The 12462-nt window shown below is 45.7% G+C and overlaps 1 protein-coding gene across 3 annotated transcripts in view; it reads right to left on the reverse strand.

Annotated features, from left to right (window-relative positions):
- Positions 1–11162, reverse strand: part of scube2 (signal peptide, CUB domain, EGF-like 2) — a 26733-nt gene extending 15571 nt beyond the window's left edge. For 2 of the 3 annotated variants that reach the window (XM_061245316.1, XM_061245318.1), the window contains exons 1-11: positions 10975–11162; positions 10331–10453; positions 9786–9911; positions 8714–8848; positions 6063–6188; positions 5836–5952; positions 3763–3852; positions 2155–2271; positions 1811–1933; positions 1000–1116; positions 318–440 (exon numbers count right to left, since the gene is read on the reverse strand). In XM_061245316.1, the coding sequence (XP_061101300.1) occupies positions 318–440; positions 1000–1116; positions 1811–1933; positions 2155–2271; positions 3763–3852; positions 5836–5952; positions 6063–6188; positions 8714–8848; positions 9786–9911; positions 10331–10453; positions 10975–11062 (1285 nt within the window). In that variant the 5' untranslated portion in view covers positions 11063–11162. The remainder of the gene's footprint in view (positions 1–317; positions 441–999; positions 1117–1810; positions 1934–2154; positions 2272–3762; positions 3853–5835; positions 5953–6062; positions 6189–8713; positions 8849–9785; positions 9912–10330; positions 10454–10974) is intronic. The other variant, XM_061245317.1, reaches the window with a different exon arrangement.
- Positions 11163–12462: the final 1300 nt, after the last annotated feature.

The following is a 12462-nucleotide window of genomic DNA, read 5'->3' on the forward strand; positions in this document are numbered from 1 at the left end:
GCTGGTCCGCGCAGAGCGAGAGCAAGCAGCCGGAGGGAAAAACAACACGGAGCAGAGGTGAGCTTAGGGAGAGCGGAGCGTGAGGGTTGCCTTGTCGTGTTTGGTTTCATGCTGTAGAGAGCACAGAGAGCCGCAGAGGTGTAAAATAACCCAAAGTATCTCCTGTTTTCAGCCCCCCAGGACGTGAGGATAACACATACGACCCAGACAACGCAGACAATCACAGCCCTGGGTGTGGGGGGAAAGCTAAGCATCTGATTGGGCAGCCGAGAGAGGGCCACTTCCTGTCCACACCCGTCGGGGGGGGACTGTCTTACCGACGCAATCCTTCTTGTTCCAGTGCAGCTTGAAGCCGGCGTTGCAGTGGCACTCGAACCCTCCCATGGTGTTCTCACAGCTGTGCTCACACCCACCGTTGTTCATGCTGCACTCGTCCACATCTGGAGACAGGGGACACATCTGTATCTCTCTCTCTCTCATGTCATCCTTCCCCTCTGGGTTTTACATCAATTGATTCATTTATTTTCAATTGCTAGCGCTAAACGGTACTTTTTCCCCACACGTGATTGTCTCTGTCAGCCTGTCTCAACAGTGCAATGCCCTCCATTAAGCGCTCAGTGGAGCACACATGCATCCTGCCAGTGGCCATCTTTTCCCTCTCAGGCCAGGAACTGAGCTGCACAGGTCACTGGGCGGGAGGAACAGTTTTCATGCGCACTCAGGACAAGCAGACTACAGGTGCCTGATGGACCAGAGAATCAGGCTTGTGTAATGAGACAGGGTGAGCCCAGCTAACTCAAATCTACTTCCCTTCCCTTTGAGGAGATTCCACCCAGACTATGTGCCCAGCTGCCCAAAGAGAAGAGAATGTTCTACTGAAACTTTGGAACATTGCATTTTTTAAAGTAGCCACAAACTTTCAGACGCAGTCTGGATGATGGGTTTTTTATTAAAGGGGGCGAGCTAGGCTTAGCGAAGCTGGAGTTTAGCGGGCCTTACCTCCACAGTGAGCCAGGCCGTACAGCGTGTAGCCTCTGTTGCACATGCACTGGAAGCTCCCCGGAGAGTTCACGCACATGTGGTCGCACGTCCTCTCAAAGAAGCACTCGTCAACATCTGCAACCGAGGATGGGGGATGAGAACACCGCCAACATCTCAAACCCCATGGCTACTGTCGGTATTGTCCCTTTATAAACGGGAGAGATCGTTAATCTGGGCCTGTGCCCTTTATAAACGGGAGAGATTGTTAATCTTCCATAGCGTTCCATAGGGTTTTGTATCTAGAAAGTGGCTTGTATCTAGAAAGTGATCTGTGTGCTTTACTGAGATGTATTACAAGAGCTTTATCCTAACACACGTGAAGGCTCTTGAAAAGTATCCTGCAAGTTGATGCTGGTGCTGTTTACAACACCCCTCTCCCCCTCCCACCCTTATCACTCTCAGCCCGGGCAGATAAAGCTGAGTGTGGTCCCAGCAGCTCCGAGCAGCTCTTTCTCTGGACCGCTCATACCCTGGCAGGACCGTTCATACCCTAGCAGGACCATTCATACCCTAGCAGGATCGCTCATACCCTGGCAGGACCGTTCATACCCTAGCAGGACCATTCATACCCTAGCAGGATCGCTCATACCCTAGCAGGACCGCTCATACCCTGGCAGGACCGCTCATACCCTAGCAGGACCGTTCATACCCTAGCAGGACCGCTCATACCCTAGCAGGACCGCTCATACCCTAGCAGGACCGCTCATACCCTAGCAGGATCGCTCATACCCTGGCAGGACCACTCATACCCTAGCAGGATCGCTCATACCCTGGCAGGACCGCTCGTCCGTCAGGAGCTTGAAGCCTTTCCTGCAGCTGCATTCGAAGCTGCCGATGGTGTTCCGGCAGAAGTGGTCACAGCCGCCGTTGTGGACGTGGCACTCGTCAATGTCTGCAGGACAGGAGACAGGTTTTCACTGACCCCTTTGGAGTAAAACCATGTGTGTGGGCGTGTTTCTGCGTGTATGTGCGCATTTGTGAACGTTTGTTGTGTTTGTACATAACATGTGTTGAGTACACTTAAAATGACAGCACAGCAGTGATAACATTTTGTTGGTACAAACAGATATATTATTGATTCTTTCTTGTCTCAGAGGAGCGGGTGAGTCTCACCTTTGCAGGCCTTGCCATCAGGCTGCAGGGTGAAGCCCACGGGACAGCTGCAGTGGACCCCAGTGGACGTGTCCTTACAGGTGCAGTCACAGCCCCCATTATTCACAGCACAGGTCTCTGAAACGCCCAGGCAGAGAGGACAGCTTTCGGCAGGGCCAGAACACATGACCCACCAGCAGGAGCCGTGGGAGGAGAGGAGAAGGGTAACCTGCCCCAGACATACTGCCCACATGCCCCACCCTGCCCCAAACCTACTGCCCACACGCCCCACCCTGCCCAAAACCTACTGCCCACACGCCCCACCCTGCCGGCGGCCGTGAGATGTTTCAGCACTGATGCGAAGGGGCAGACGCTACGTCACACACCGCCGTGCGAGCCCGCGCGGCATATTTTCGCTGGGAGAGAACGTGAGGTGTGAGAGTGAGCGTAGGCAGCCATTTCACAGTTTGCTCTAAAGCCTGTGGAATGCCCTCCTTCACCAGGACATTACCTCCTTCCCTATGGAAACATACACTGTTTCCTGGCAACTGTATCAGATCTGACCAAATCACTTTTTTTTCTGTTAAAAGGTATTTATAAATATTAAATGGAAGACACCTAAGGATGTTTAAATAAAATGCCACAAAATGGACAGCTAGTATTTGTCTTCTATAGCACAGGACCATGAGTAAATGCTCCTGTAATCTTAACATGAATCTTGGTTTTAACACTGAATATCGTACTTCGTGACTGTTAAAACATAAATACGCTTTGGAATGCTTTGAATTATGAACATAGATAAAGAATAAAATGACTTAAAATAGTGAACTTTTAAAAGCTATCCAGCTAATTTGTATACACTCAGTGAGCACCTTATTAGGTATTTAATAGACTTATTTTTTAGACTTATAGGCCTTCTGTTGCACTAGCCTATCCATTAAGAGGTTTGACACGTTGTGTGTTCAGAGAAGGTCTTCTGCATACCACTGTTGTAATGCAAGGTTATTTGATTTACTGTTACCTTCCTGTCAGCTTCTCCTCTGACCTCTCTCATTAACAAGGCGTTTTTGCCCACAGAACTGCTGCTGACTGGTTGTTGTTTTTTTTGCACCATTCTCTCTTAAACTCTACATTTACATTTTACATTTTACATTTTAGTCATTTGGCAGACGCTTTTAATCCAAAGCGACTTACAAGTGCATAGGTTCTACCATAAGTCAGAGCATCACATCCAGAAACTAGCAAAATACACAGGAAATGCTGTTGCCAAACTCTAAACTCTAGAGACTGTTGTGGGTGAAAACCGCAGGAGATCAGCAGTTTCTGAGATACTCAAACCACCCTGTCTGGCGGCAACAATCATTCCACGGTCAAAGATCACATTTCTTCCCCATTCTGGCATTTGAGGACTTGAGGACTGCTAACCTACTTCATGTCTCATAAGTCATAACTGGCTTCTCAAATTGACTTTTTAATGTAGTCAATTTAAAGTGCAATTAAAATAATGAAAGAAAGCCGTTCAGCAGAATGGGTGTGTGGGCTTCAGTGTGCGAAAGCTGACGGAGCACTTGGAGGTGTTGCGCGTGTCTCTGGGAGTATTGGCTGTTTCCACGGTGAAGGGATTTTTACCCATGAGCAGCCGGCGCTTGACCCGCTTGTCGACCTCTGCGAGCGATGTGGAGTTGTGATCTGGAGTCTCCGCAGAAGCCTCGTCCCTCTCTGCAACACACAGAGCACACAACGGCACAGAGCCCACTGTCAGCCTATACACACTGCACACACTGCACACCCTCTATACAACACACAGAGCCCACTGTCAGCCTATACACACTGCACACACTGCACACACTCTGTACAACACACAGAGCCCACTGTCAGCATATACACACTGCACACCCTCTATACAACACAGAGCCCACTGTCAGCCTATACACACTGCACACACTGCACACCCTCTATACAACACACAGAGCCCACTGTCAGCCTATACACACTGCACACACTGCACACACTCTGTACAACACACAGAGCCCACTGTCAGCATATACACACTGCACACCCTCTATACAACACAGAGCCCACTGTCAGCCTATACACACTGCACACACTGCACACACTCTATACAACACACAGAGCCCACTGTCAGCCTATACACACTGCACACACTGCACACACTCTGTACAACACACAGAGCCCACTGTCAGCATATACACACTGCACACCCTCTATACAACACAGAGCCCACTGTCAGCCTATACACACTGCACACACTGCACACACTCTATACAACACACAGAGCCCACTGTCAGCCTATACACACTGCACACACTGCACACACTCTATACAACACACAGAGCCCACTGTCAGCCTATACACACTGCACACGCTGCACACACTCTATACAACACACAGAGCCCACTGTCAGCCTATACACACTGCACACACTGCACACACTCTATACAACACACAGAGCCCACTGTCAGCCTACACACACTGCACACACATACCAGGCACACCCTGCTAACAGTGTTCATACACACTGCACACGCATACCACACACATGCAGAAATACACACACACCCTGCTATCAGTATTTATACACACACATGCCCAGACACTATGCACATGTAGACACACATGCACCCTGCTATCAGCCTGTACATAATACACAAACAAACAAACACACACCCTGCAATCAGCAGCTACGTATTACACTGTACACTATACTCACACACATACACAGCCACACACACAAAACCTGCTATCTGTATTTACACAATACAAATGTCCAACACACTTCCAATACACATAGCTGCCTTGTCCCTCTATACAACACACAGATAACATCTCAGACAATACACATACACACAGCCACACACAGCCATGCACACACACACACACACACACACACACACAAATAGCATCACCTGATTGGGTCAGCTAGTTAGCAGAATCCTGTAAGTGCAGAGTACCAATGCGCTATACCAGTCAAAGTAGAAAAAGGTAAATCAGCTAAGCACAACATCTGGAGTTCCTCTGTCAGCTGAGCAGAGCTGTGAGAGAGGGTGAGTCACACAGCTATGCAGCCAGGAGAGCGCAAGGCGGGAAACCAGCACACCGACAAACCCTCCGCCACTGTTTTCCTGCGCGGTGGAGTGTAGCCGGTCGCATGCCGACACGCCGTGACCTGTGAGGTAAACTACTCCTCTGCTGACGGTGTCCGTATCGGCGAGTTGTTTGTGCGATGGCCGATGGAGATGGAGATGGAGGTGGAGACAAACCAGGGGATAATCCGGACCCCACACAGGCACCTGGCTCCTGCTGCTGCAAGCTATCACATCTCCCATCTCTGTCCCACCTCCGGGCATTCGGCTATCAGGGGAACTGGCTGCCATGGCAGAATGGGATCGCTATTTGATCCCGGTGGATAGAGAGGTGATAAACTGAACAATGGGAGTTCACACAGTAACAAGATGCACTATGGGGGGTGAAGGGTGCAAAACATCTTGTACTGGAAGATTTCCATGGCTGATCAGCGGGGAAAGGTTGCAAACATGTTGAACATATGCACTAACATGCCCTTTAAAAAAATAGATACGTACTATTTATATTCAAACTGGTCTACAAGACACAGCAAGGCAAGGGAAAAAGATCTGTACTGTTCATCCATCTGTCTGTCTGTCTGTCTGATGGCTCTCTTACCTACACAGGACCTCCCGTCTGCATGTAGCGTGTATCTCGTGTGACACCTGCATATGGGCCCGTGCTCCGTGTCATCACACAGGTGCTGGCACCCGCCGTTACCATGGTTACAGGTCACTAGGTAAAAGCATGCACGCCCACAGTTAGTGAAAGGAGGTAATTATTCTAAGTGCTGTATATTTGTAATCATATGGGAATTAAGGGGAACAGCCATAATACAAACGCACAGGTGCAGCCTCGCTGGTTCTTTGCAAGCTCGAACCCGGGTCTGCACTCACAGGCCACGCCTCCTTTGGGCGTCTCCTTGCAGATGTGAGCGCAGCCATGCTCCTTGTTCATGCAGCTTAGACCCTCTGCAAGGAGGAGAACACAGTGAGGTGCAGACTGAGACACAGTGAAGAACTCAGTGAAGAACACAGTGAAGAACAGACTGAGACACAGTGAAGAACTCAGTGAAGAACAGACTGAGACACAGTGAAGAACTCAGTGAAGAACTCAGTGAAGAACAGACTGAGACACAGTGAAGAACTCAGTGAAGAACTCAGTGAAGAACAGACTGAGACACAGTGAAGAACTCAGTGAAGAACTCAGTTAAGAACAGACTGAGACACAGTGAAGAACTCAGTGAAGAACAGACTGAGACACAATGAAGAACTCAGTGAAGAACTCAGTGAAGAACAGACAGAGACACAGTGAAGAACAAACTGAAACACAGTGAAGAACAGACTGAGACACAGTGAAGAACTCAGTGAAGAACAGACTGAGACACAGTGAAGAACTCAGTGAAGAACTCAGTTAAGAACTCAGTGAAGAACAGACAGAGACACAGTGAAGAACAAACTGAAACACAGTGAAGAACAGACTGAGACACAGTGAAGAACACATTGAAGAACTCAGTGAAGAACAGACACAGTGGGACTAGTGTCTAGTGTCTCTGGTGTGTCTTACAAGAAAATGGTCAGAAATAAACTCAAGCAAATATTATAAAATAGGTTGTTTCAATTCCGGATACTGATTGGTTCTGCTACACGTTGAGCCTAACAACATAACCATGACGGTATTCACAACACAGCACTGCGTCTTGCGACATATTGCCTAACTGAAAAATATGGTAACATGGCGTGTAACAGCACAGAGTAACACAAGGAATAAAAGCGCAGAGTGGCTCAGGAAATAACAGCACAAAGTTACACAGGGAATAACAGCACAGAGTAATCAGGAGGAGCAGCACATAGAAACACTGGGCATGACAGCACAGTCACTGACAGTGTGGAAAACCATCCGGACTGCACACATTGCAAATAACGGCTAAATACGTGCTTCCACAAAGCTGCAGTGACATCACCAGATAGGCAGCTCATTTATAACTGGTGACACATTAATAAACAGTTTATCTATGCTGGGGCGATATTAGGGTCTAAAGCTGCCATATTGAGGACCAAGTAAACTGTTTATCTCTACACAGAGATGCGTGCTTGTACTTCTGTCGGCAGCGATAAAAAATCACCATTAGATTCCTATTGACGCAGTGACCTCAGATCTCCTATAATGCAGCGAGGGGAGCTGGGGGACCGGGGGTGGGGAGGTGCAGGGGCAGACAATGAGAGGGCCGGAGGAGGTTTGGTGCATTCAGCACATATCTAAGTGCAGCGGAGCTCCCAATGGAGCAGGGCTCGCTCTGTGTGAACCGGAGACGGGCAGCGGGGCGAAGGAGAGCGACAGACAAAGGGCAGGACCCATCTGTGCGCACACCAAGTGGTGGCCCTCGCAGGCACGCACTTCCACAGGCAGAGATACGCGCGTCAGGGAGATGCCCAGCTTTGAGCCACCCGAAAATAACGCCTGCCTTAAATGTGTACGAGACAGGCTTTCGAAAGACACGTTTTCAGCTCGCTCCTGTTTGTCTCGCCATCCCTAGGCCAGAAAGGCGTTCCCTTTGGTACAACCTGAAATTATTATGATTTATTTTGTGGTAAACAGCAGTTGTTCTGCCTTTTGAGGTCTGAAGCCTCTTCGGCTCAGGCATCTGTTTCAGCAGGCATTGGCAACGGGCATCAGACCTAAACCGCTCTGAATAACCCTGGCGTTGCTGGTCCTGGTTTTGGGGGACCCATGCTGGCCCTGCTTATGGGCTTTCTCAGTCACTGTAGGCAGCTGAGAGTGCAGTGAGGATGAAGGTAAGGAGAAACACTGGAATCACTCTGCTGGGCAGAACTAGTGGAGTGGAAACCTCTGTCTTCACTCGGTTTACCCAAAAGGAAAGGAAAAACAGCCTGCCAAGACACCAACACATGAGAAAGTGCTTTATTCTCATCTATGACATGGCACACAAAGGGCAGACTGCTGCAGTTATTAACTTGTTTTGTTCTCTTGGACGTTGGGAGCCATTTCCCACAGCATGGGAGCTTTAGAACCGGCCTGCTATAGATAATACCACAAAAAGGGAAGCCAACGTTAAAGCTATCAGCCCCCTCTTCATTGTGTTGTCAATCACAGACGTACATGCGAGCATTAACAAATTAGCTCCATAACTCCCTGTATAGTCCCTGACACAGCCAAAGGAACACAGCCTCCAAAACCCCACCCGGCCCCTCCGCCCTCCTACACCCATTCCACCAGCCCCACCCTCAACACCCATCCAGACACACAATACATAACTTATAATTTCCACAAGCACATCATTGACGGAAATTTTTGTTTGCCCATGGCTGCTGAAAACTTTCATTAAACGTTTACAGCAAACTCAATTCATGGTAATTTTGCATTTTTTTGCAAGTGTTACTTTATATCTACATTTGAAGCCTGAGTCTATTATTTAGAGTGCTTTTCAGGTTTGAGGTTTCGGTGCAGACTGATGACCTCACTGGGCGACCATCACCTTCAGAGCGGTGGATGCAGGTGTGCTGATTGTCGCTGAGGAAGAATCCGTCCTTGCAGCGGCACTCGTAGCTGCCCATGGTGTTGACACACACATGCTGACATCCGCCATTGTTGAGGGAACACTCATCAACGTCTGGAGAGAGAGAGAGACGCTGCGTCAAAGCTCTGAGTGCTCAACACACACTCCCTACTGCAAACATGTGCCTTCACACACACTGCAGTTTCATCAACCACAGCGGTGGCCTTCCTGACTTCCATGTTCAGAAATAATTAAACCCCACTATAAATACACTGTTATAATCATAACGACCATTATAGTATCAAGCACTCTTTAAAACACATCGAAGACCTTTCTCTGAAATGTAACATTATCCCTAATATGTGGTAGTATCATGTTCCTTGGAATGTGTATCAGTTCTTGTTGCACACCATGCAACTGTAGTTGCTGCCAAAGAAGGTTCATTCCTTAAAACAGTAAATCAAAATATATACTTGATTTTTTAATTCAACAACCTGAAAATGGTTTCCCCCACAATAAATCATAATGAATATTAGAAGGGGGGGTGCAGGTTACATATATTCAAACTGTATATGTTTGTACACAATCTACAAATATTAAGCACATTTACGCTAATTAAAGGTTTTAGCTTAATAATAATCATCATCATCATAATAATAATCATTATCGTAATAATCACCATATTATAATAATATAATTATTATTGTAGTTGTTGTTATCCACCTTTTAAATCTTTTTATCTAACCTGGAGTAGCTGAAACAAAACATAACCTGAAACAAACCACTCAATTAACAAACTTAAGGGATATTTGATATATTCCAAATTGATAGGCCTATACATCTACTAAGCTATTTGGTTTAGTAGTTATTTACATCTAGCTGGCAGCGAATATACTAAAATTACAAAGGGAAAGGTCATAATAATAATAATAATAATAATAATAATAATAATACAATACATTCATTTCGAGGAAAGATCAATCTAACAAATCATATTAGCATTCACTCCAGCGATAGCATTGTTCCTCTGTATATATAAAATGCTTCTTACCTAGACAATTATGTCCATCATGTGCTAACATGAATCCATCGTGGCAAGTGCAGCGATAATTGCCTGGTATGTTGTTACATTCGTGTACACAGCCACCATTGTACTCGATATCGCATTCATCAATGTCTGAGAAATGGAACAAAATTGATGAGTCAAGATTGATGAATGTTTGATATTTCAGCATATAGTGGAAGTGATACATGTATGACATATAGAAGGGTTTCTTCAATGTTACATCAATGAATCATCTGAAATCTATATCCATAGAAAACACAATGGATAACGTTAGTATCAACACTTGTGAAGAAACTTCCCCTATGCAGTTAAATGTAAGCTATCAACTGGATATTTCATTTTAATATTTTAAAATGATATGACAATGATATTCAACGTATAATCCAAGAGCTCAATTGGTAATAAATGCAGTGAATAGACAAAGGAGGTCAAGATGTATCAACATCCTTAGAGCGACTGAGGAAACCATCAGAAAAAGTATTACCTTTTTTAAGCTGACCAACTGCAAAAATCAACAAACTGATATTTACCTTCGCACTGTTTGCCGTCCCCTTTAAAGCCTGTTTTACACGTGCACTTGTAAGACGCAGGAGTATTTTGACAAATAGCATCAATGTGACAGCCATCGCTTCCTTCGGCACACTGATCTGCATCTGTAATTAATAAAATCTGTTTGGTAGCCTACGTATTCAGATTTACTGAATACTGGATTTTCTGGATTCAAATATTCGCGCTGCACATCGCAGTAAAATTTCTTCTAAATCATATTTTAATTCTCCCAAAGAAATATAAGACATTGGCTAAGTAAAAGTAATAATGTGTAGATATTTAAGCGGTGTTGTTTTTAATCCCAAACTCAAATATAAATATATAGCCTACGCTTGCACGGATACGAACTAAATCTAAAACGTAAATCAAACATGTAACTTTATAATAAACCAAATGAACTAGATGATCGACCCAAAGACACATCTTATCCTTATCATGTTTCTGAACTGTACGCGTAAAAATTAAGACTGGTATCCTAACCCCCAAGATAAATAATGCGTTTCAACTATTTGTAAATGTAAAGTCCTCCGTTGAAAAAAATCGAAGAAAACAATGGAGAAGCAGTCTTCATTACCACGAAGATGGAACGCGTGCGTAAAAAAGACAAGATATCTGGGAAACTTACCTCGATTCTCTGCAAGTGCGGTGCTTTGGCGGGTATTTAACAAGAGCAAAAACAAACAAAAGTGCCCTGCAATACAAACAGCTCCCATGGTGATATGATCCAAGTCTAGAGGTCTCTTCGAAAGGACGCGTTTGCACTGAGGAGATCACCAAGCGTCCGCCTCATTTTCATTCTACCCTGTCATTCGACTTGCCTTAACGAGGGGTTTCGAAGGGGTAGCAATATGTGTGTGTGTGTGTGTGTGTGTGAGAGAGAGAGAGAGAGAGAGAGAGAGAGAGAGAGAGAGAGAGAGAGAGAGAGAGAGAGAGAGAGGTCGGCGTTTGCCTGCTCTTGGCTACCCTACCACAGGCATGGACCACTTCATGGATGTCCGAACTCTAAATGTTCGCCGGACTGCTTGTGTGTGGACAATAATGGATCTGAAAAACATGCGTTATGCATGCGTTAAGAAGGCTGTTTAAATGTCTCGCAATTAATATACTTGAAATGCATTTGTAGCCAATGCCTTTTTCTGCGTGATTAAATCCAAACTCCACTCACGCGAGGAGCAACACTGTGCGATGATTCTGGAGTACAAGAAACGCAAAGTTGGTCCTTTCAAACGGTTTGGGTAAAAAACAGTACTCCTACTTTCCTCTTTGCTGTTGCACCACTAAAGGGTAAGATGTTCTGCATGCTTAAAGCAAGGAATAATAGTGGTCATAAATTATCCCATTGTATTTCACACTCGACTGCCCAAGGCTTGTGCATAGTCTTTGTAAGTGATCAAAGTGCCATTCTTTGAAAACCTTCTGTGGTATATGGCTCATTTTATAGAACTTGTAACGCGCAGTCCGCCTATAAAAGCCCACTTCACTGTTCTCACAGTTACACTTAATAATTTATATTGCCTTTAAGATTAAGTACCAAGCGTTTCAATAAACGTTTTCTACTTCTGAGACACAGAACCATTATCCAGTGATTTAGAGGCAAACATAACCGTCAGTCGAACATTTTGTCCTGCGACTCCCTCACCACCAATCATATCCGAGTAATAAAGAAGGCATTTAGGGGAAATGGGTAAAGTATTTGAACATAAATTACAGTGTGCCAGACGTCTCTGGTCTATGCTAACGCAACGCATTTAATGTTTTCCACTGGCATCGTTACAGTCCCGAATATAAATGTTGAGATGGGAGTCTTTCGCGACTCCAGTCGAAATTTCTCGGGAATTGCGTCACATGTTTGAGTTATGGGTCTGCAGAAGCTGCTATTCAAATATGACCGAGGGAGATGTGCAAAATGACCACATGCATAAATTCTGTTCGGAAAAAGTCGGTCACGCCATCCCGGGCATCCCATTAGTTAATGTGACGTACACGACCCCCAGGATGGAACTCAGCCTTCGGAGCATTGACAAAACTTTAGTTAATACTAAATGTAAGAATTTGTCGCCCCCTAGTGTAATTTTCTCACTAACAATTGAAACCTGTACAGTGTCATCCATAG

This window comes from Conger conger, chromosome 6 (assembly GCF_963514075.1).
Source record: "Conger conger chromosome 6, fConCon1.1, whole genome shotgun sequence".
Taxonomy (NCBI): domain Eukaryota; kingdom Metazoa; phylum Chordata; class Actinopteri; order Anguilliformes; family Congridae; genus Conger; species Conger conger.